A 24,026-nucleotide genomic window follows, 5' to 3' on the forward strand; every position below is an offset into this window, starting at 1 on the left:
TATTACATTGCTGGAATATTACAATGCAAAATGTACTCTGCTTCAGATTCTAGATTACGTACTATAGATTTCCTTTTGAATAAATAATGGTTTATCACTCACATAACTTTGTTTCATTTGTTTTAGTGACAGGCCAATAATAATTCTGAATGTGATATCATTTATTATAGATTTGGTTTAATTGTAAATAGTTTTTTTTATTGAATTACATTGTTTGCTATTTATTTTAACCACTCTTTATACTGCGGAGTCTTCAAAATTAAACTCTTTTGAATAGGGCCCTTTTTATCTCTTGTATCAATTGTATTTTTGTATGGAGTCTGTGGGGCAGATTTACTAAGCTCCAGTGAATATTTCGAATGCAAAAATATTGGAATATCGAAGTAATTTTTTGGGTACTTAGACCATCGAATTGGTTAAATTCGATCGAATTCGATCGAATCGAATGATTCGAACGATTTGAAGTAAAAATCGTTCATCTATTCGACCATTCGATAATCTAAGTACTGTCTCTTTAAAAAAAACTTTGACTTCTTACTTCGCCAAATTAAAGCTACCAAAGTGCAAAGTTAGCCTACGAGGACCTTCCAGAGCACTTTTCTAAGTTTTTTTTGATCAAATAAAAATCATTCGAATCGTTCGATCGATTTTTGTTCGAACCTTTTGTGCTAAAATCCTTCGAATTCGAAGGATTTTACTTCGAGGGTTTTTTAACCCTCGAAATTCGACCCTTGATAAATCTGCCCCTGTGTGTTTATTGTGTATATCAGTTTTTGAGGGTCATTTATTAAATATCGAATTCGACTTTTAGATAGATATTTTGTAGCAGAAACTGCAAATATGAATTTAAGTTTAATCTTCAAGATATATAAAGAGCAAAAAAAACTCAAAATGCTAATATAAAAATGAGGCATCTAAAAGCTGGTTAGTTCATGTAGAATTCAATGGGAGTTGTATTATAAAAAATTTAAGCTATTTTTCAATACAAGTTTTGCGATTAGTTCAAAATTTTACAAAAAAAGGGGGTTTGTTTGACAAAAAAATAAAGGGTAGAATGTGTGCAAAAGTTGTTTTTTCGCATGTAAAGCAACCGAGTTTCTGAAATTCAGAAACATAAATATGAGTACACACTCATGAAACTTAAATATAAGTACACACTCATGATTTTGATAAAAAACACAATTTTGCTAAATAGGCCTCTTATTGTACAGTGCTGTGGAATAAATCGGCACTGTATCGTTTCTATGAGTTTCTTCAATATGCATTGCAAATAGAACTATCACTAAAGTAAACAGATGCAAAGTCTTGTTTACACGCAGTTTAAACTTAAATACAAATGTGCCAATGTAACACAAATCAAAAACAGAATACAATTTTGTGGACTTTTTTAAAGTAATATTCTTCATGAAACATTTAGTGCTTAAAAGTTTAATTTTTTAATCAGTGCTTAAAGTTGGCTTGTTTTTTTTGCTACTGGCAAAAAATGTTTTTGAAAAGAAAAAAAGTGACATATATTACGTGTGCTGCTGTGAAATAATATGTGTGAATCTTAGGGCAACTGTTTACACCAACACTAATGGATGTTTATTGTATAGTTTTTATTACTAATTTACATTGTTATTGCAAATCATTCTGTAAATGTAAAATGTTATTCCTGAATAAATACATGCATTTTTTTAGCTAAAATATTGGTCAGGTTTGGATGTTTTACTATTGAGTGCTTTTATCATATCTACCATTAGGTGGGAAAATATTTCTAGCAATGCAGGTGTGAGGGAGCTTTTATCTTGTTACCTACCCATTGGTTGCTTAGGGAGATGGGTTGATGTCATGACTGAAGTTTATTAGAGCAAAAGTCATATGGCTAAGGGCACCTGGAAAACTAAGAGTTCCATGTCAGATTTCATAATTTAATATAAGAAATGTTTTTGCTCTTTTGAAAAACAGATTTCAATACCGGATTCTGCTGGAGGAATGCTATTTACCAATGCATTTTGTAAAAAAAAACTTGTTTTTCCATGAATCCGTTTAACATTTAATTTATTCATTCACCACAGGGTTATCTGTTTGGTGGTTGTACCTATTTTTTGGTGGTTGGTGAAATAGTGAATATAGTTCAGCACAGTTGACAGTTGGGGAATTGCATTGCTGTCTGTTCAATTGCATAGCATTAGAGGGTGAATATAGAGCTGTAAAATGTTCCTATCCCTATCGATAGGGAAGATAGGGTTAAAGGCATATTCATGAGTCTAGCATGTCTGTGTACAGAACAGTTTAAATTCAAAATGTGCTCGTTGTTATATGAAACAACCTATGTCTGTTCAACATTCCAGTTGTTAAAAAACAGGTCTGAATTGAATGGTGTTTTTAACTTTTAAATGCATATGAAAGAGCACTACTTGGACTTTCACTTACATTGTTTGATTCAATTGAAATGCCCCCGTTGTGTTTCATTTCTTTCTTCATAACCGATTCTTCCTGCTAAATTCACTGTAGGTTGACATTTCTGCACTGGAAATTGGCATCCAAGCTTTTAAAAACCACCCACCTCCTCTCCTTATATTACACATTTCTAAAGTTCTCAATATCGAAACTGAATGACAAAGCGTAGATTCTGGTATCTATATTATATCAAGTTAGCAAAATATATACAGATACAGTATAGCTATATCTATCTATCTATCAATCATCTATCTATCTTTAATTGGAAAATAGGTGCACACTTGAAAAATCATTTTATTTAATACATTTAGGGGCCGATTCACTAACTTCGAGTGAAGGATTTGAAGTAAAAAAACTTTGAATTTCAAAGTGTTTTTTGGGCTACTTCGACCATCGAATGGGCTACTACGACCTTCGACTACGACTTCGAATCGAACTATTCGAACTAAAAATCGTTCGACTATTTGACCATTCGATAGTCAAAGTACTGTCTCTTTAAGAAAAAACTTCGACCCCCTAGTTCGCCATTTCCTAAGTTTTTTTGATCGAAAGATATTCGTTCGATTCGAAGGATTTTATCGTTCGATCGAAGGAATAATCCTTCGATTGTTCGATCGCACTATTTGCGCTAAAATCCTTCGACTTCGATATTCGAAGTCGAAGGATTTTAATTCCCAGTCGAATATCCAGGGTTACTTAACCCTCGATATTCGACCCTTTGTGAATCGGCCCCTTAGAAAGTTTTTCAGGTAAACATTTCTGTCTCCATGTAAGACCTTTATCATGACCTGGGGTCTGCACCTATTTTCGAAAAAAATATTAATATACAGAATTTATAGGTAGCACCTGGGTCATTTGCCTCATTCGACGGAGTGCTAGAAGGACTTTTGGACTGTGTGTATATATATATATATATATATATATATATACACACACACACACACACACTTTTAGGGGGTTATTTATCAAAGGTTGAATTTTAGAATAATGTGAATTTTTTAAATCTCCAATAAAATCAATTTTATTCACAATTCGAATGGTAGTTATTTACTTATGAAAAAATTTGAACATCTAAAATTCGATCGAATAGTCCCGACCCGAAGGCAAATAATCCAGACACCAGAGGGTTAAATAACCCTCGATATTCGACCATCAAAGTAAAATCCTTCGATTTCGAATATCGAAGTCGAAGTTTTACTGCAAATACTTCGATCGAACGATTGAAGGAAAAATCATTAGATCGAACGATTAAATCCTTCGAATAGAACGATTCGAAGGATTTTAATCCATCGATCGAACGAGTTTCCTTCGATCAGAAATTGCTTAGAAAGCTTATGGGGAAGGTCCCCATAGGCTAACATTGGTGCTCGGTAGGTTTTAAGTGGCGAAGTAGGTAGTCGAAGTTTTTTTTAAAGAGACAGTACTTCGACTATCGAATGGTCGAATAGTCGAATGATTTTTAGTTCGAATCGTTCGATTCAAAGTCGTAGTCGAAGGTCGAAGTAGCCTATTCGATGGTCGAAGTACCCAAAAAAACCTTCGAAATTCAAAGTTTTTTTTACTTTGAATCCTTCACTCGAGCTTAATAAATGTGCCCCCAGAACAAGCAAAAAAAAAATGCAAGGCAATTTTATTTATTTCTAGAATAGCATGGTCTACATTGTTCTAAAAGTTAATTTTTCAAAATATATGCTCTTTAAAATATACAATTTACATATGTCAATCATTACTAAAATATGCTTTCTTTCATTGAGTGGATAACTTCACATGGACAATACTGAATTCATAGCCAGCTGGTGAACAGCCAGATTTTCTGGCACTAGCAGATGAGTAATGTCTTCCTTATGCAAAGAGAATGGAAACACAATTCTTCTGTTAGAGACTCATTACAATACTGGTTTTATCATTAGGATAAGGAGTCCCCTTTACCATTTGCCATGTTCTTTCAACTTTTTGCTCTTTTTGTCTCTGCTCTGCTCTTTATCATAAGCTCCACACAAGGTGGTCATGCAGATTTCTTCAAGATTGGATGTCCTCTGTGCACAGCAGTAGCATCCACAGTTCTGTCTTGTATGCTCATTGGAGGCCCCTATGCTAAGAGACCCACTAGGAAGTACAAACAGCATAAAACATGATAATGGAACATTATAGGGTAGAGGTGCCAAGGACTATGTAAATGGATGTACTTTTTAAACATTTTAGATACTAGAATGTCATGCCAGTAGATGTTTATGTTCATTTTATTGTAGCCATGGACCACATGTTTCTAAAATCTTGTGTATTGCCCATCACTAGGCAATTCCATGATAATCCCTGATGTACATTATACAGTACATTTTTTCTCCACTGGATTTTCCTACATAATTGTGGATTCTGTAAAATAAAAAAAACACTAATGGGAACGTGGAGATGATGAATGCTGCCTTTATATGAAGGTTTAACTTTCTTCTTACCCAGTGTAGATATTGTAGCAAATTAAGGTTGTTAATAAATATGGCTTATGCACTTACTGATGTGAAGTGCAATTTTGGAAGTAAAGCACCATAATAGTGTATTTCCCCCAATAATTACAGCATCATTGCATTGCATCTAATGTGTCAAAATGTGTGCAATGTCAGTAGTGATTTGAAGCAAATTGGCCATTTTTTTTTAGAAAGTCAGATCACTTAATTTGTAGTGGTCAGTGTTAAAATGCCATCTGTGCGCAATTTTTTAGTCACAAAGATGGAGGAGTGAGGTAGAGTCCTGCAGCGGATTGGGTACCCGTGGGTTACCCGCAAAAACCTGCGGGTTGCGGTTAGAAGTTTTGGATGCGGGTATAGACGCGGGTCGGTGGTTCTGCGGGTTTGCGGGTCGGCCCGGGGGTCTTCTCAATAGCGATATTTACTCCCTTTTTCTGGGCACGTCTACTTCCGATGACGTCACTTCCTGTTTACAATGATAGCACTTCCTGTTTTACTCCCTTTTTTCTGATCACGACTACTTCCGATGATGTCACTTCCAGTTTACAATGACAGCACTTCCTGATTCTTGATGGTCAGCGGGTTGCGGGTCTGGGTTGCGGATAAGCTACTTGCGGGTCGGGTAGCGGGTAAGAATGCGGATTGCAGGTTGCAGGTACGGGTCCCAAAAAATGGACCCACGCAGGACTCTAGAGTGAGGACGGGTTATGTTCTATAAAAGTAGATTTCGTTTTGAAGAAGATGGTGATTTTGTAGCCTCTAGAAGTAGTACGTCTCTCTAACTGAAATAATTAGTATTAATAAGCTAATGGGGAAGAAGATGAATGTAAAATCGCGAAATATATTAGTGATAATGACATTTATGCTTCATGTGTTATTTTACATTTGAATAGTTTGCTCATAATTCATTTTCATATCTGTAGGAAATTATATAAGTCACACATTTATATGAAGCCAAGTCAACCCCCCCAAATAGAAATAACATAAAGTACACATATGCAGATGGTATTCCATTTGTGAAGAGTGTGAAGCTTTCAGGAATTATGCCTAAACAAACGATGGCAGATTTTTTTTTATATTGTTCAGTTGCCAGGATATAAAAATATAACCAAGCACCCTGCACCGAAACCTGTAGAGTAGTTTTAAAATTGTAACAGCCTGTAAATACTGTTTCTCAGCAATGGTTTACCCACATGTTGATCGAGTACAACTCTCAGAATACTTGAACATACAATCAGGGACTCTGTAGTACTTAAACATCAGGAATGGATTTTTATAAAGCTGGTGGTAGGAAACAATAGTGTTTTTTTTCCCAAGAAATTTCACTCCGTTATCGCTAAGCCACCTATACCAGGAATGTCCGCCTGCCTCCCATTGCATGTAGTCATGTCAGGGGACATTCATAGGCCTAATATGTGATTGCTCCAATTTACTCATTATGCATGTAATGTAAAAATAGAGTGACGTCCATTGCTTCCACATCACACGTATGAATAATGTGAAGACGTGAGACTCACTCATTTTGCACAAGCAAAATTCTAAAAAAAAAGTTCTAGGCAACATGCCCGGCCATTGGGAAATTTTGTTGAAAAAAACCCAATTGTTTCACCCAACCGAAATGCAGGCTTTGTTGGCCGCACTTCTATTGGGCAAAACATTTTTTTCGATCATAGGTGCCCTTTAAAGCAATTTTTCAGGGCCACTTTATGCACAATAATATATTCATGAGAATACTGTCTACTCTGTATAAAGCAAGATTCATGTTCTTTGTTCCTCCAATTGGAAATGGAGGCATAAAACACATTAAAAATATTTTGGCACTGAGTATATAAACAGCATGATGTGTGCCCTTCTGAGATCTATTGAGACACGCTCTGCTTACCTTCTGTAGCGTTTGTTGCCTTTTGCAATGTAATCTGTATGTTCAATGTACATGTCCATTTCTTGTAAAGCGGTGTGGAATATGCTTACACATATAAATACATGTTGATAATAAACCCATATTGCAAAGAGGTGTCCCGCTATTAGATACAAACTAGACGTATGAAAAAAAAATGTAACTGGAAATTATTTTCTGGGCCACCTTCTTTGAAGGGCTTGGTATACAATCAGAAGCTTTATGGAGGATTCGCATATCCTTTGCTTCATAGAAACATTCATTAAGTATAATTACTAAATAAAAATTGTGACCTTTAAAATATTTTAACAACGTTCATTTCCAACAATGAATTCATAAAAAAATCCTAATGAGCATAAATGCAGTAGATGAGTAGCGTGTTGGCGCAGTGATTAAAATTGATTTCTGCCAGTGCAGGGGTCTTCTGTTGAGTCTAACCAGGGGCATTGCCTGAATGGAGTTTGCTTGTCCTCCCTGTTAGCTCTGTTTTCATCTGACAGTCCAAAAGCATATTAGTATGTTATTTGGCTCCTGATGAAATCGACTCAGGACTTTTAAGGGACTCATTTGTGTGATTGAACACACACACACACTGTGAAGTTCTGCTAAATTTGTTCCTGCTATTTCTATATGAAGAAAGAAGACTTTTTGATTTGTATTTATTTATGAGGCTCTTTCGAATACGTTCATCCCACTGCTTCATATGATAGCCTCACATGTACAGACCATGGTTGTTATTTTGATGATACCCATCAGCAGTGGTTATATGCATAGAGGTTTCTCTCTTTGTGTCAGAAAACTCTGGTGGAGAAAACTCCAACACATTGTCAGCTGACTCCTTGGTCTCTGTATATCACAGTGGCATGAGAACAATATCATCACAACTTATGATGATATAAATGTAAAGTGTTTTGCCACTAACGTTGATTTAAATAATCAGTTGGGCCTTGGCACTTTTAAGATCTCACTTTGTCCAAGTTCTTTAGCGCGTTTTATTTGTTCTGGATCTCAGTCATGGCATGTTTACCAGTTGTCCCCTACTCCTGACTGTTGCCTGTCTTTAGCATTCATTTGTCATCTACTGTCCTGCCTTGACCTCTGGTCTGTTTCCTAGATTTACTACTTGACTGCTCCTAGGGGAAGCTCTTGAAATCATGCTTGAGTCTTCACAGTCGCATAGCCCCAGAAGGAAAATGCGTTCTATAAGCTCACTGGAACTTTTCACATATTAAATTTTTAAATTGGTGTTTTTTATTTACAGGATAGGAATAGAAATACAGATAAAGGGTCGCTTATTTAATCGCTTATTTAGCATCTAGGTATCCAGATAAAACCTGGGGGTCCTGTTGGGGCTAGATTGATGTTAAAACCTGGGGGTCCTGTTGGGGCTAGATTGATGTTAAAACCTGGGGGTCCTGTTGGGGCTAGATTGATGTTGGCCTGCAGCAGGGGAGTAGTGTAGAGGTGGCAGAACACGGGGGGGGGCAAAAAGTGTAGTGGCAAAGTAGCATAGGTGGAAGGCATAGAGCCCCAATTGTGGCACACACGTCAAAATCTGGTGAAATCCAGAAACCCTCATGATCCTTCCTCACCCTTCGCACCATGATTGGATTGGAAGATGGTTGGAGTTTTAACCCAATAACTCATGCCCAATCAGTCAGTGCTCAGTTTTTAATTCATGTAAGCACAGAATTCCAAATTATGGATCCTATATGGGTACGAGGAACTGAAAACTGGGTGTGTTCGTTTAAGCCGTATTCCCTGCAGTAAGTGACCACAGAATTGTCCTGGCATATATAGTCATTCCAGTGGCAGCATGGATCAAAATCTTCGTTAATCTATTAGCATGAATTGACGTGGAGGCTTTTTGAAACCACTACTATACTCATAAACCCTAAAACCACAATATTCATTGAATTTATTAAAAGATCTGATTATAAAACAAAAAAATGTGCTGAACTATACGGTAAAAAATACAAATACCTCCAAAAATTTAAGTTTTACGGACAATTTCTTGCAAAGGGAAAATGTGAAATCTTCTAAAAGTTTGAATTTATTTAAAGTGGTCCGATCAGATCAGCGCAGCTCCCATTGACTTCTATAGGACCTCGACAACTTTTACTTGACAAAGTTTTGCTTTAGAGGTTTTCATGGTTTTTACACTTAATAAAAAAAGATTTTGTAGCGTTTTCTAGAAATATAATAAAACCACACATTTTTAGTGATCTGTGGAAGAAAACGCAATTCGATTATTAGTAATTGGGTCCCTTAATGACTAGCAACAGCCTGAGGAAATTCACACCCTTGAATACTATAATAGGTTGCCCTTCTTTCTCAAACTCTGGTTTATTGACTTGTGCAAAGCCAAACAATACTTCTTTTAATGAACAAGGTATTTGTTGCCATTAGATTTCTTTTAAAAAAAGTGTTATAGCTAAGAATAGTAGGGATCCTCCCAGGTTGACAAAAATCAATATTAGGATACATTAGTTGAACTGATAACTCTCTGTAAGATAAGGTTTGTACATCTCTTTTTTTATTGGTTGATGCTACTACACATTGACTGACAATTACTGTACATTTACCATTTACCAGATCAATATAATTCAGAGGTGCTTTAAACATGCTGATTTATATGCTTCTGATGCACCAAAAACAACCTTAATGATGCATTTATATCTGTTATTTGGGATTTCTTATCTAAATTGCTTATACTTGTTTTGATGTTTTAGAAACCCGAGAAATAGTCTCCACTAAAAGATCTATGCCAGCACCGACTACTGTTTATAAAGATGATTGTTCAATTGCAATAAATGCTGATAGCATTGGGTAGAGGAAGTGTATTTGTGATAATTATCTAACTGTCAGATACATCTGAAGCCTGTTGCTCTAAATATAATAATGCTTGCACAACAGTATCAACAAACATAGATTTGTGAGGGCGGCTTGTAAATATGTTGGTTATGTCTTGCTAAACACCTGCAATGGCCCCTTCCGTCAACTGACAACTGAAGCTCAAATAAGAATTAGGCTACGCCTTATTTTTATTAATCTTCCCAGGGCCATTGAAGTCCTTTATTAGTAAAGATATTTTCCGCCAAAGATGTATTATGTAGCACCCAATCTTCATGTCTGCTGATTCACAGGACATACCATGGGCTTCTGCCACTTACCTGAGTTTAGGGACCAACTCAATATGCACATTATATATAAAATATACATTTGAGAAGAAAAGGTTGATTGGTGATTAAATCCAATCCAGATTACACACTAGCATAGACACCAGTGCACGCTGCATCAAAACTGCAAAACTACTATCACTGTATCATCTGCTTCTACGATAGACATAACCTCACTTTCTGTAGATGTTTCGATGGTTTCCAATGATCCCTAAGGGGGAGGCCCATTTATCAAAGGTAGAATTTTACTGGTTTTAGAGGTTGATGAAACCACGATTAAAATCAATTTATGTAAAATCACAAATGGCATGAAAGATAAAAAAAATCTGATTATAAAAATGATACACATTAAAAAAAACGCAGGACAATGCGCTAAAAAATAGGAAAACCTCTAAAAAATTTTCCAGACAATTACTAGAAAAAAAACCCAGAAAACCTCTAAAAGTTCAAATTGATTAAAAATGGTCCAATACCTCAAAATACAGAACCTCGAAAGCTTTTACCTGTCAAATTTTTCTATTAGATTTTTTGTGTTTTTTTACAATTAATAAATCTCATTTTTTGAGTTTTAAAGAAATACAGAATTTTTAGAAATTAGTGGAAGAAAATAAATTTGGATGTTAGTAATTAGACCCCCTTAGATTTTCACTAGCAGCCCACAGCACACCGAGCATATGCGTATCACTGACACTCAAAAAAGACCTAACAATACAAGTTGAAGAACTGCTGTGGACACATTATACTGTTATAGAGCTGCTGAAGCTCTAGACTTGTAAAGTAAGTTTATTATATTAAATACAAAATTCCTTAACCATAGTTTCTCCTAAGACAAACACATTTCTTCCCCTTTCCCCTTATGCAGCTATTGTTGTGAATATATTGTTATAGCAGAACTGTTATTGTTTCTTGAATGTAAAACAAGATATATATTTTACTGTACACTCTTTAACATGTGTAATGTTAAATTGCTACAGCTGTTCAGATAAAAAAACAGTATTTCTAGCTATAGACTCTTAATTATACTGGTAAGAAATTAAATGAATAGATGTGGTTTATGAAGTGTTAAAAAAACAGTTGCCTCTACGTTGGCAGAAGACTATTCTGTTTTGTTATAATAAAAGTATCATTATACCTATATCTGCAGTTCAGCCTTGCCACAACAAGTTTGAAATCCCATTTTGTTCTGTGATTTCTTACAGTGAAAAAACTTGATTGTTTTTATAATTATTATTTTTTAATTCAGTTTTCTAAGCCCAAATTTTTGAGATTAGCTCATGGCAACTTGAAAAAAAAATCTATCAACTAAAAGCTGGTAAGTTTCTAAACAAGTTAATGGAAGCTGTATTGTGAAAATTGAAGCTTTTTTAAATGTCAAGATTTTGCAAATTTGGTATAATTAAAGTTTAGTGCAATCGAGTTTCTATTTTTTTTTTTTTTACAAAATGTAATGTGTTTTTCAGATTTGACTTTCTTTTTAAATGGAGAAATAACAACTCAAGTTAATTTAAAGGAAAACTATACCCCCAAAATGAACACTTAAGCAACAGATAGTTCACATCATATTAAGTGGCATATTAAAAGAATCTTACCAAACTGGAATATATATTTAAGTAAATATTGCCCTTTTACATCTCTTGCCTTGAGCCACCATTTCGTGATGGTCTCTGTGCTGTCTCAGAGATCACCTGACCAGAAATACTTCAACTCAAAAGGGCACATTTACAAAGCTCGAGTGAAGGATTCGAATTAAAAAAACTTTGAATTTCGAAGTGTTTTTTGGGCTACTTCGACCATCGAATGGGCTACTTCGACCTTCGACTACTACTTCGACTTCTAATCGAACGATTCGAACTAAAAATCGTTCGACTATTCGACCATTCGATAGTCGAAGTACTGTCTCTTTAAGAAAAACTTCGACCCCCTACTTCGGCAGCTAAAAGCTACCGAAGTCAATGTTAGCCTATGGGGAAGGTCCCCATAGGCTTGCCTGAGATTTTTTGATCAAAGGATATTCCTTCGATCGTTGTATTAAAATCCTTCGAATCGTTCGATTCGAAGGATTTAATCGTTCGATCGAACGAATAATCCTTCGATCGTTCGATCGCAGGATTTGCGCTAAATCGTTCGACTTCGATATTCGAAGTCGAACGATTTTAGTTCCTAGTCGAATATCGAGGGTTAATTAACCCTCGATATTCGACCCTTCATACATCTGCCCCTAACTGTAACAGGAACAAGTGTGGACGCAAAAGACACAACTCTGTCTGTTAATTGGCTCATGTGACCTTACATGTATGGTTTGTTGGTATGTTTGTGAGTACAGTGAATCCTACGATCCCAGGGGGCGGCCCTTATTTTTTAAAATGGCAATTTTCTATTTATGATTACCCAATGGCACATACTACTAGAAAAGTATATTATTGTGAAAATGGTTTATTTACATGAAGCAGGATTTTACATATGAGCTGTTTTATGCAATATCTTTTTATAGAGACCTACATTGTTTGGGGGTATAGTTTTCCTTTAAGTTTTGTTATAATTCTAAAAATTCAACTTTTAGTAAAAGTATTCTTACTTGAAATCCTGTATTACGTGAACATAAATTGTTATATTAACGACAATGATGTAGTCGTAAAAGTCTTATGAATTCATTTTTTTGATAGCTTAAGTGCTGTGGGTTATGTGCTTTATGTGTGGTGCCCCTAGTTCATCATGCTGCCTGATGGACTTACAAGGAAGGGCATTAGAGGTGAGCACTATGAAATGCCCATGCCTTCTGTATGTTGTATGAACAAATATTGTGAAAATTCATTTGAATGTCCATCGATTGTGACCATAGGGCTTATTCGCTTACCTAGACTCCACCCTGTCACCATGTTTTTTTCCCACAGTGCCGTGTTTTTTCCATAGAAACATTTTAAAAGTCTGACTGAAGCCATTTCTGTTGGTCGCCATTGGAGTGATGTCTGTGCCGAATTGTTGTGCACAGTGCCGAAGTGCAAGGAGCGCATTTTAACACAAGCACCTTTAATGAAAAATGGTTTTAGGCGCAACTCAATGCAGGAAAAGTGCAAGTTTCCTACTGCACTTGTGGACATAAATAAGCCCTCATATCTCCTGTTCCAGTGGAGAGCAAGCTATACATTAGTGTTTGGAATGGGAAAATGTTGTATTGTAATTGGTGACATCACAAGGGCCTTTTCAATAAACTCTGTATAGAATACTGCATGCACAACCCATTATTTGTCTACTTCATCTGTAAGTGTGGGGTATGACCAGCATTAGATCTCGGAATTTTCACCACTCATGAGTGTGGCTATACTGATATTCTCTCATTGGGCCACAGCCATTTGAAATCCTTCAGTCTATCATTAGCTTTTCTAGTATATCAATGTTTATGCAGTAGAGCCAAATTCAAATTACTGTTTGTATTGAATAGTTGTAATTACATTTTCCTATTTAATTCTTTTACCGTTTAGAAAGTCTTTATAAGATTTCTCTTCTCCAGAGATTCATTTTTCATAACATTCTTACAAGGCAGTCTGTTCTTTTTTCCAATATTACACTTGGGAAATTATAATGGTAGTTAAATAGTAGAAGTAACTTAACTGAGAGAATGTGCAGTCATCGCAAACACAATAGAATTCCTGATGTCTCATGATGTCTTATGATTTTCAATGTGATAATCACTGAATTAATTAACAAGAAAAAGTACATGGAAATATGCAAATTCTAAAACATAAATGCCTGGGGTCAACTTTCTCTGAGCCACCATATTGTTTTGGTTTCCTAAACATGACATGCCTATTAAAGCTCAGCCCATGTGCAGTTTAGAAATCAAGTTATTAAATATATGCCCATATGTTAGAGTGGGCAGATGAATTTATAGAAAATACGATCAGAAGGGAATAGGTAACAGATCCTACAGGTTGAATAAAAAGTGAAACTGTCTGCTGAGTACAGGAGACTATGGAGGGAATGTAATTAAAATCGTGAATGTTACTTAAAGGGCATGTAAAGGCAAAAAAAATAAAATCCCATTTTTACTTTCTTTAATGAAAAAGAAACCTATCTCCAATATACTTTAATTAAAAAATGTGTACCGTTTTTATAAGAAACCTGACCGTATGCAGTGAAATTCTCCCTTCATTTACTGCTGTGGATAGGAATTGTCAGACGTCCCTAACTGCTAAGCAGGGAAACAATCATACTTAGGAACAGCAGGGGGAGCCCCCACCTTACTTCCCAGCTATGCAGAACTCAAGCAGCTTTGTTTATGACGATCCCTAAGCAGCCCAGACCACACTGAGCATGTGCACTGTCTTAGTCTTGCAAAGATGTTTAACAAAGTTACAAGATGGTGACACCCTGTAGCCAACTTTGAAAGCATAAATTATTTGTTTGATTAGGCTTGTGGTGCAGTAAGTTCACATTTATATTTAGTATACAAAATACAGCATTTCTAGCCTTATTCTAATTTAGACTTTACATGCCCTTTAAAGTGTTGTGTTTGCGTATGTTAAGCGCTACTCACAATAAAAAAACATTCCCTGGTGAATTTTGCATTGCAAAGGTTAGGGGCATATTTATCAAAGGTCGAGTGATAGAGTTTGGTTTACCTCGAATGAACTTGAATGACCTCGAAACTCTAGTATCTAGTATCTTATTTAAGAAAAAACTCGAACGTCTAAAACTCGACGAATATACCTGACCCGAAAACTCAAATCAAATTCGGCAGACCTCGAGCCGAGTTTTTTCTCAGAAAAACCTTGAATGGCTCTAATGCTAATGAAATAGCTAAAACCGGAAAAAAAAATTTTTGTGTGGAGCCGGCATGATTAAAATGCTGACAATTTCCCCCTGTGAAGTTGGCTGACAGCTTGGCTCCGAACAATTCACTGTGGCACCACGTTGTCTTTTAGCTCATTGTCTTCAAAGTATTTCGGGAACAGAACAGTTTCTGTAGAGACTGGTGACGTTTACATGTCGAGAACAAGGGACAGGTTGCATTTATTTGCAGTAGTTTGGATATTACAACTATTGTGCTGTATATGATCCAAATCCTTCTCTTATCTCATGTTATGGATTGTAAGAATTAAACAGAATCAGAAGCAGAACGGGGGGGAGCAGTGACAATTCCTTCCTGCTTGTTTCTTGGCTCATGTTATCCTTTTGTCATCTTCAAAAAGGCTCAGTTTCAATAAAACTTATGTTAGCATAGAGGGTCAATTGCAAAGGTTTCCAACATCTGTTTATATACCTGTTTATATATAGATTTATATAGGTTTATATAGTCAAAATGACCCTAAGAAAAGTGTTTTCAGCTCTTCTTCCATGGAGTGACCATACTATCAAGTACTGTATTATGTAGCCCTTGTTATCCCAAAGGAACCACTTTGGGGGGGGGGGTCAGAATATAATCCCTAAATATGTAAAACTGCCTTTATGATATCACAAGAGTCTGTACATATTTAAACAACCTCCAACAGAAGACGCCAAATCCTAAATCAGAAGAAGGGCAGGTGAATAGCAATTAATAGTATCATGGTGTTCGCTCACACCTCATTGAAATGAAAAGCGGTCTATATTAATAGAAGGGAATAAATTAAACTATAGCAATAAGAATTGAGCCTGGCACTAGCAGATTTACTGCAAAATATTTATTTAACACACGACATGTTTCGGACAATAGTCCTTTATCAAGTGGATACAACACAACCACCATACATTCTATTTAAGGATTATACCACACCCATATAATTAAGTACGTGGGAGGAGCCACTGCTATTGGAAGTATAGAGCCTAGCTCCCATGTAACAAAGATATAGTGTTATATATTTTCAATTGTGGTTCAGGTATCATAGTGTCACATATTATAAAGACATCAACACAAGTCCGTAAATAAAGCAAGTGAAGTAGCAATCCATCCTTTAAGTGTTCAATTGTTGTTTCCAACTTGGTGTATAGTCCAATCTATTGATAAAAAAGTCCAATGAACTTGGGGCATTAGCATGGATGGGAACGTGAACATGAAGAAACAAAGGAAGAAAAAATCAACTTAAAACATTTAAAACATTTGTTACTTCCTGGTACTGCCCATAGGGCCTACCACAAGGGAATCCATTGTATGTACCACAATATTATTCATGTAGATTCACATTTTAAAGCATAAATTGCTGCATCAAACTTGTCTAGTTTAGACATTTGGAAGGATATATAAAAGACTGCCTTAACTCATTTTAAGTTTCTTACCGCAATGTGGGTTCACTTAAATCACTATACAGTGCAGCTCTTATATTCTATCTGAAAGGGAAAGAAATAGCAATATGAGACCTGTATATACTTCACAAAAAAGGTGCAATACTCCAATATTCATTTAACCCTATGGGGACCATACTATTAAGTCTCTTGATCCACACTGCTTCTCTCTGAAGGAGTAATTTCTTGATATCCCCTCCCCTTTGTGGTTTAGTAACCACCTCGAGGACCAGCCATTTCAATTGTGACTGATTGTGTTTATTCGAAAAGAAGTGTCGAGACACCGATGTATCAGTGGGGGTATTGGTGTTATAATTTCTAATGTCTGATTTATGTTCTTTTATTCTTTCTTTCACTGGGCGTATAGTTTGACCCACATACACCTTCCCACATGGGCATTTCAAGAGATACACTACGCCTGCTGTTAGACAGGTAGCGTAGTGTTTCAGTTTAATTTTGTTTCCTTTCATGGGGTGGCAGATTGACTCTCCCCTTATTACAGAGGAGCAACATACACACCCCAGACAAGGAAACGTACCTTTTTTCTCCAAACCTTGGAATAAGACCGTCTGTCTTGTCTCTTTTTTGGGTTCTGCTGTACACAGATGGTCCCTAATGGTGCGTCCTTTTCTATAACAAAATAGAGGTGGATCTATACAAAATTTTTGAAGTTGTTTATCCCCTTGTAAAATTGGCCAAAACCTTTTAATTACTTTCTCAACTTGGTCACTTTTGTGATGGTATAGACTTACAAAAGGTGTCCTATTGTTTTTATTGGCCGCCTTAGACCCTTGTAAAAGAGAAGTTCTTGGGATCCTTCCAACCTCTGCAGCTGTTTTGTGGAGGGTGCATCTACTATAACCTTTTGTGCAAAACCTATTTATCAAGCCTTCTGCCGCTTCCCAGTATTTTGCATCGTCCGATGCAATTCTGCGTGCTCTTAGGAATTGCCCTTTTGGGATCCCTGTGATGCATTTTCTACTATGGAAACTGGAGCAATTAAGGAGGCTATTTCTATCAGTGGCCTTCCGATATAGGTTTGTAATTATTGACCCATTTTCCATAGTTAAACTCACATCAAGGAAATTCAAAGTTCGTTTGGATATTTCGGTGGTGAATTTGACTGTTGGATGGCTCTCATTTGCTTCATTCACCATTTCGTTAAATAATGTTATGTCCCCTTTCCAAACTACCAGAATATCGTCCATATAGCGTAGATATAATTGTATGTGATTTTTATAACGATGGTTCAGGAAAAGCTCCTGTTCAAGCTTATGGACAAACAGATTTGCAAAGGAGGGGGCCACCGCTGCCCCCATTGACGTGCCTTGGCACTGCCAAAAGAACTCCTTTTCAAAAAGGACTATTGTCCGAAACATGTCGTGTGTTAAATAAATATTTTGCAGTAAATCTGCTAGTGCCAGGCTCAATTCTTATTGCTATATTACAAGCCTTACATGGACTTAGGCTGAGCTGAAGGCACGCTGAAGGCTTTATTGGAACCAGGACACTCACCTTTTGTGCAATAAATTAAACTATATTGCACCAGGTTCATTATCAACCATAGATCATAATTACATATATCACAGTACCTTATGTTTTATTTAGTATATACAGTGAAGGTGAATAACGTTTGCCTGTATGGAATTTCTACTATGAACATATATACAGTATGTGTATACACACAGAAGTGCTAGGTCTGCCTTTCTTTTATTAAAATCTCTTGCTCACTCTGATGTCAGTCAAATCCCCTTACTCCCTTGTACTCAGTGACATAACAGTCTACTCTGTTGACTTTACTTGTGTATATTCTGCTAAAAGATGTGTGGGCTCCTTTCTAATGCATGTGCAAAAATAGTCAATAGATAAATAGCCAGCATTATTTACTGTCATTTTAAACTATTGAGCAGGGCTCTCTTTATCTCTTCTTTTAATTTTCAGTTGTATGCAGTCAGCCTGTTCAGTGTATAGACATATTTATTGTATAGTGCTGTGAAACATGTCATATTGTAAAGACATGTTATTAATAATAATAAATCATACTAGTCTAGGGGACCGGTAAATTAGTCTCCCAGTATTATTTAGCAGGCAGTCCCCTAGTGTTATAGACGCCTAACTGGGTCGATAAATACAGTTAGGAGGGGGAGCTGCTCCTATTCCTGCTTAAAGCTATGCCCCATGGTGTTCACACAGTGACCAGTAGATGGCACTCTGTTAAAGTATAAAGTCCTGGGCAGCCTTGTGCTCAGGGTCCATCTTGTGTTAGCCCTGACCTGAGCAGGCAGGCAGGGTATCCAGTGGAACCTAGACAGGTCAGGTTTAGTAAGAATAGGCTACTCACCTTAAGAGGTCACTTGAGGAGGGATATATAGGCAGGCTATTTAACTGAGCAACTTGAGGCTCCTCCAAGGATTGTGAGTGGGATTATGATCCCGGGTACTGATTTCCCAAAAGTGGTGCACAGACCTACGGATGTAGAGATTCCCCTCAGGTTCCACTTAGGTAAAAGGCTGTGGTGTACCCCAAGCGGCTGCTGTGTACATTGTCCCCATCCCTGTGGGGACCGATACTGACCAAAGGTGCTGTGAGTATATGCCTATCCGCTGTTGATGTATGATCCTGCTTGCTCTGTACGTACACTCCATTGTGGATGCTCTTGTACAATAAATATGTTCATTTGTTCATGTTCAAGTTATAAGAACCACTAGCGTCCAATCATTGCACCCTGCACCAAGTTACAGTTACACTACACCCCGCCTTCACACCGTTTGCAATGGCTTACTCCCTAAGAATTAAGGTCTCATCCGGAGCACAGTATTGGAAGTGGAGCTTATAGACACTAGTAATAATAATTCCAGTGGTACAGGTATGGGATCTGTTATCCGGAAACCCATTATCCGGAAAGCTCCAAATTACAGCAAGGCTGTCTCCCATTGACTGAGTGTTTAGGGGCTACATGCTAAGGAAGCCCTGGCAGTAACACTTAATGGCAGGTGTTAACTCCAGGGCTTCGTCTGCACCTTGCAACTTATTTAGCAAAGCAGGCACAACAAGAGTGCAAGAATATTGACGCTTATGAGTGTGAAAAGTAATTTCATGACCCTTTCTTGGCACATTCCCACAGAACAGGATCCCACTCACTATTGTCTGACCTAGTACATGTTGTAAATCCAGCAGACCTGGCCTCTTTGCATATGAAAGATACTTGATTTACAGCATAAACACAAAGCTTTGCAACAAACAGGAGATGAGCAAACTGAGCATGCTCACGCCCTGGGCAAGGAGTTTTAAGCTCAAACAGGAAGTCTGATACAGAAGCCCATGTGTACACAATAGAAGGAAAGAAATGCAGTGTTTCTTTTGACAGAGGACTCAGAGCAGCACTACTTTGAGGGTTTACTGGTATATTCAGGTGGACCTTTCTGATAAGGCTTACTTCGTTTTAACCTTTCATTCTCCTTTAGGTGTCACATAAGATATGTAATTGTACAGTGGAAGAAGGCTTAGGAGGAAATGACACCTGTTGATTAATACAATTAAGAAGTGCAGCACTCCAATCAGGGGGCTCACACTGTTTAAGGCAAAGGGCTATATATATTGAAAAACCAGTAAGAAGGTTAAGAATGGGGCTCACATAGCTGAGGGAGCCCACAACCAGTAGGAAGCTCACCTTCTGGAAAGTGAGGAAGTTTACTTACCACCTCCAAGCAGGACAAACAAAAAAACTGAGGGTTAAAGGAGATGCAGGAAGAGGAAGAGTCCACAGAATCATCAAAATGTTCATCTTGCCTCCAGAGAGGAGAACTTAACCCCACGTGTCCTGCACTTGCAGGTAGGGCCCGTACACATAAATATAATTTTACAGTTCAGTCCCCGGCAATGTGTCCCTTCCTCAAGAGCTCCTGTGTAGCAGGCTGATGCACAACACCTGTCCTTACACATGGGACCACACACTTGAGCTTTTCAATATCTTTGTGCTGGTGGGATACTCAATGGGGACTCAAAGGGCTTCCTATATGGCTCGAACTCTAGTTACCTCTAAGCCAAGCACTTCACAGCATGTTGCAGAGACCCTGTTTGTGTTTTTGGCAAATCTCTCACTGTGGTTCTGGCAGGATGATTTAGCATGGGCTCCTTTATATCCTCTGTTGACATACTCCATGGATTTGGCTCCAAACAATGGCTCTCTCTGGGTCCTTCCAAGATGTCCTCTATGGCTCCCAACCAATAAAAGCTATCCCTTGGATGAGGTCACAGGCAGAACAAGGGGAAGGGTTCGCTGATGTCCTACAGAGCAATTTATTTGCACCTTAAATATGAAATAACCCATCTTGCCTGTGACTACTTTTTATGTAATTATTAGACTCCAGACTTCTGTTCTTCATAGACATGTATTTGTGGAATCCATCTACCCATGTGCTTTTTTCCACACCCATACACTATGAGCTGCAGCCTATTGCAGATTTGCTTGTTGATAGTCAAGTTGCATAATGATGTAAATGATGTAACAGTTGGAGGGGGAATTCACAAAAATATAAATGTTGTATTTGCGCTGACCTATTCAAAGACCAATTTTCTGCATCTACCGACAATTTTCAAAATATGTTTTTAATTTGAGAATTAGTTGTACCCATGACATTTTTTCAGCCAAAATCTTTCTGCCATAATGAAAATGTCAGGGGGAAAAATGTCGATAGTTTCATTTGGCTTAAGTCTGTATAGAGAAATTTTTTTGGCACTAAAACAACATTTTCACAACTCAATAATGACTTTTTTTTATGTTGTATACAACACTTTTTACAATTTGCCAGCATTACAACAAATCCATAAAACTATAACATACCTTCTGTCAATTTGTCATGCTTACGTGAATTTGTCATTACTTACACTTTAAGAACTGTGTACTTAACGACACATTTGTGAATTCCCCTCATATAGTTTCTCCATAGCAACTGCAAAGCATTGTAGGTGATAAAGTGTTGCCTCTATTTATTCAGGATTACTTATATATACACAGGCATCATTGCCCACAAACACCTTCTGTGTGCTTTTAAGTAATACAGCTCAGTTATATAGGGAGATGTTTATGGATGACATAGCAAGAAGAATATAAAGCTCTAATTAAGTACAATAACCATAACAAACAGTGAGACATACAGTATTTATAATTTTTTTATACTAAGGTGCAATAGTGAATTGGTGATTTATTGCTTTGGCTTAGTGCACTGTTGTAAGTCTGCACCCTCATTATTAATCAAGCCCTTGAAAGCAAAGGTTTGATAAACATGTGACAGTCTACCTATAAATGCTACAGTTTCTAGATTAAGCTTTACAACATTATATTAGTTCCCCTTGTACCACATGCCGCAGTGAATGAAACAAAGGCATTTTAGATTACTTTTTAAATTAACAGGTAACACTGAGACCCACTGTAATTCCGTTCTAATGAAAGCCTGCAAATTAAATTACTTTCACTTTGAAGGCTAATTAAAGTTATTAAGGAATTGCAAAACCTTTCTGTGATGCTATATTAAATTCTTAGATTTTCTTTTTCTAATTTTTTTTTATCTGTACAGTAAAATTGTGGATTTCTTATAATATCTGTAAAAGGAACATTCACTGTTATTTTCACTTCTGCACATAACATTGCTTATCAAAAAAGAGGAACAAATAAAGACATTGTGTATCAGAGTCAGACCAAAGCTGATCTGAAGAGGGTCCTGTTAGAGAAAGAAAATAGCAGCACTGCACTGAAGCCCCTAAAAGCAAAGTCGTTTTTGGCAGCTGGGAGATGAAAATGTTGTTTATATTTTTCAGAGTAAAATAACTAAATCTTAAAATACTTTAAATCTCCTGAAGCTGATTCTTTATAGAGAGGAGGATCTTTCTCAATTGTTTGAAGTGACCAATCTTTATTTTTTATTTGGCAAAGAAATACTAAGAAGGCACATTGGCTGGATAAAGCTATAAACACTTTTAAGTGTCTGGGAAACAGAAATGGACAAGAAGAAAGTCAATCTGACATTTCATCTGTAATGGTCCATTACTAGTTATGTCACTCAGACTTGTCTGTAAAAAGCATAATGCTAAAAACACCAAGCCACAAAGAGCTCTTCAGTGTTATTAAGCTGTAAATTTCCAGTTCTGTCTTCAGAACCATAAAGAAAAACATATTGTCACAATATGGATGTATGCAGCTAATTTACCTTCAAGTAAAAAGTACAAGGTACTGTTTTATTATTATAGATAAAAATGAAATAACTTTCTTAAAAATTAGACATATTTTCTTGAATTAAAGTCTATAGGGCAAATTTACTTACCTTTAAAGGGCATGTAAAGCCTAAAGTAGAATAAGGCTAGAAATGCTGTATTTTGTATACTAAATATAAACATAAACTTACTGCACCACAAGCCCAATCAAACAAATAATTTATGCTTTCAAAGTTGGCTACAGGGGGTCGCCATCTTGTAACTTTGTTATACATCTTTGCAAGACTAAGACTGTGCACATGCTCAGTGTGGTCTGGGCTGCTTAGGGATCATCATAAACAAAGCTGCTTGAGTTCTGCATGGCTGGGAAGTAAGGTGGGGGCTCCCCCTGCTGTTCATAAGTATGATTGTTTCCCTGCTCAGCAGTTAGGGACCATCTGACAATTCCTATCCACAGCAGTAAATTAAGGGAGAATTTCACTGCATACAGTCAGGTTTCTTATAAAAACGGTAAACATTTTTTAATTAAAGTATATTGGAGATAGGTTTCTTTTTCATTAAAGAAAGTAAAAATGGGATTTTATTTTTTTGCCTTTACATGCCCTTTAAAATTGCGCTAGCGAAGGCTTAGCTGACATTGCAACACTTCGCCAGGTGTAGATTCGCCAGGGCAACGCTAATTCATGAAAATCTGAAGTTGTGTCCAGGGTACCGAACATTTGTGAAGTTGCGCTAGAGATAATACGATAAGCAGTTCGAAGTTACACTTGCGATGCCTAATTAGCATACGGCAGCTACATTACACTACACAAGGCTAGGGAACCTTAATAATAAAATAGAGATTGTATATTGCCCTACACATGTGCTCACTGTATAGTTTAGGTGCCATATGTTAGGAAATGTAGGGGGGAAGGAGGGTACCCCAAAAAAAATGTAAGATCTTTTTCAGCTTATCACCCTGTAAAAAGTAAAAGACACCAGCGTTTTTTGTGACTTAGGAAAAATTTCAACTATTTTTTGACCAAGTCCTCTGTTGCACTTCGCTTGGTCTGAGCTGGCGAAGGCAAGTCTGGCGCAAAAGGTAACGTTCAGTCAAATCTCAATCTTAGTGAATTAGCGTAGTTACGTTCGTTTGCCTGAGCGCAACTTTGCCTGGCATTAGGGTGCGAAGTACTGCTACAGTCTATCTCCTTCGCTAGCAAAGTTACGCCAGCGCCCGTTAGTAAATCGGCGAAGTTCCGAAATGATGTCAAAAAGTTAGTCACTTCGCCCTTTAGTAAATTTCCCCCTATGATAGAGACCTACGCAGGTCTGTTTTTGCAGACCCCCACCCATCCCATATCGGTCTGCCAACCCCTCACCTGCTTATCTGCATTATTTTCCCTTTCATGGTACACTAGACCAGCCCCTGGCATAAACTTCATGTAAATAAATACAAGAGTCCTCTGCACTCAACCCATTATCAATATATTTAAGACAGAGACATTTTGTGCATACTGCTACTGAAAAATGCCTTACCCTTTAAACAAAACAGGGATTGTTTTTCCATATATTGCAATATATTTAAGCTGGCCAACT

The 24,026-nt window shown here is 36.9% G+C and overlaps 2 protein-coding genes across 2 annotated transcripts in view; one reads left to right on the top strand and one right to left on the bottom strand.

Annotated features, from left to right (window-relative positions):
* The window catches only part of baiap3.S (BAI1-associated protein 3 S homeolog), a 147,206-nt gene that overhangs the window by 21,254 nt on the left and 101,926 nt on the right, over nucleotides 1-24,026 (top strand). The gene's annotated exons all lie outside the window — the stretch shown is intronic.
* On the bottom strand, nucleotides 15,604-17,580 carry LOC121398936. The gene is made up of 2 exons (XM_041578551.1): nucleotides 16,233-17,580; nucleotides 15,604-15,953 (listed from the first exon to the last, which is right to left on the bottom strand). Exon 1 carries the CDS (start codon nucleotides 17,555-17,557, stop codon nucleotides 16,325-16,327), a length of 1,233 nt encoding a protein of 410 aa, XP_041434485.1. The 5' UTR covers nucleotides 17,558-17,580; the 3' UTR covers nucleotides 15,604-15,953; nucleotides 16,233-16,324.

The sequence above is a fragment of the Xenopus laevis genome, chromosome 9_10S (genome assembly GCF_017654675.1).
Source record: "Xenopus laevis strain J_2021 chromosome 9_10S, Xenopus_laevis_v10.1, whole genome shotgun sequence".
Lineage (NCBI taxonomy): Eukaryota > Metazoa > Chordata > Amphibia > Anura > Pipidae > Xenopus > Xenopus laevis.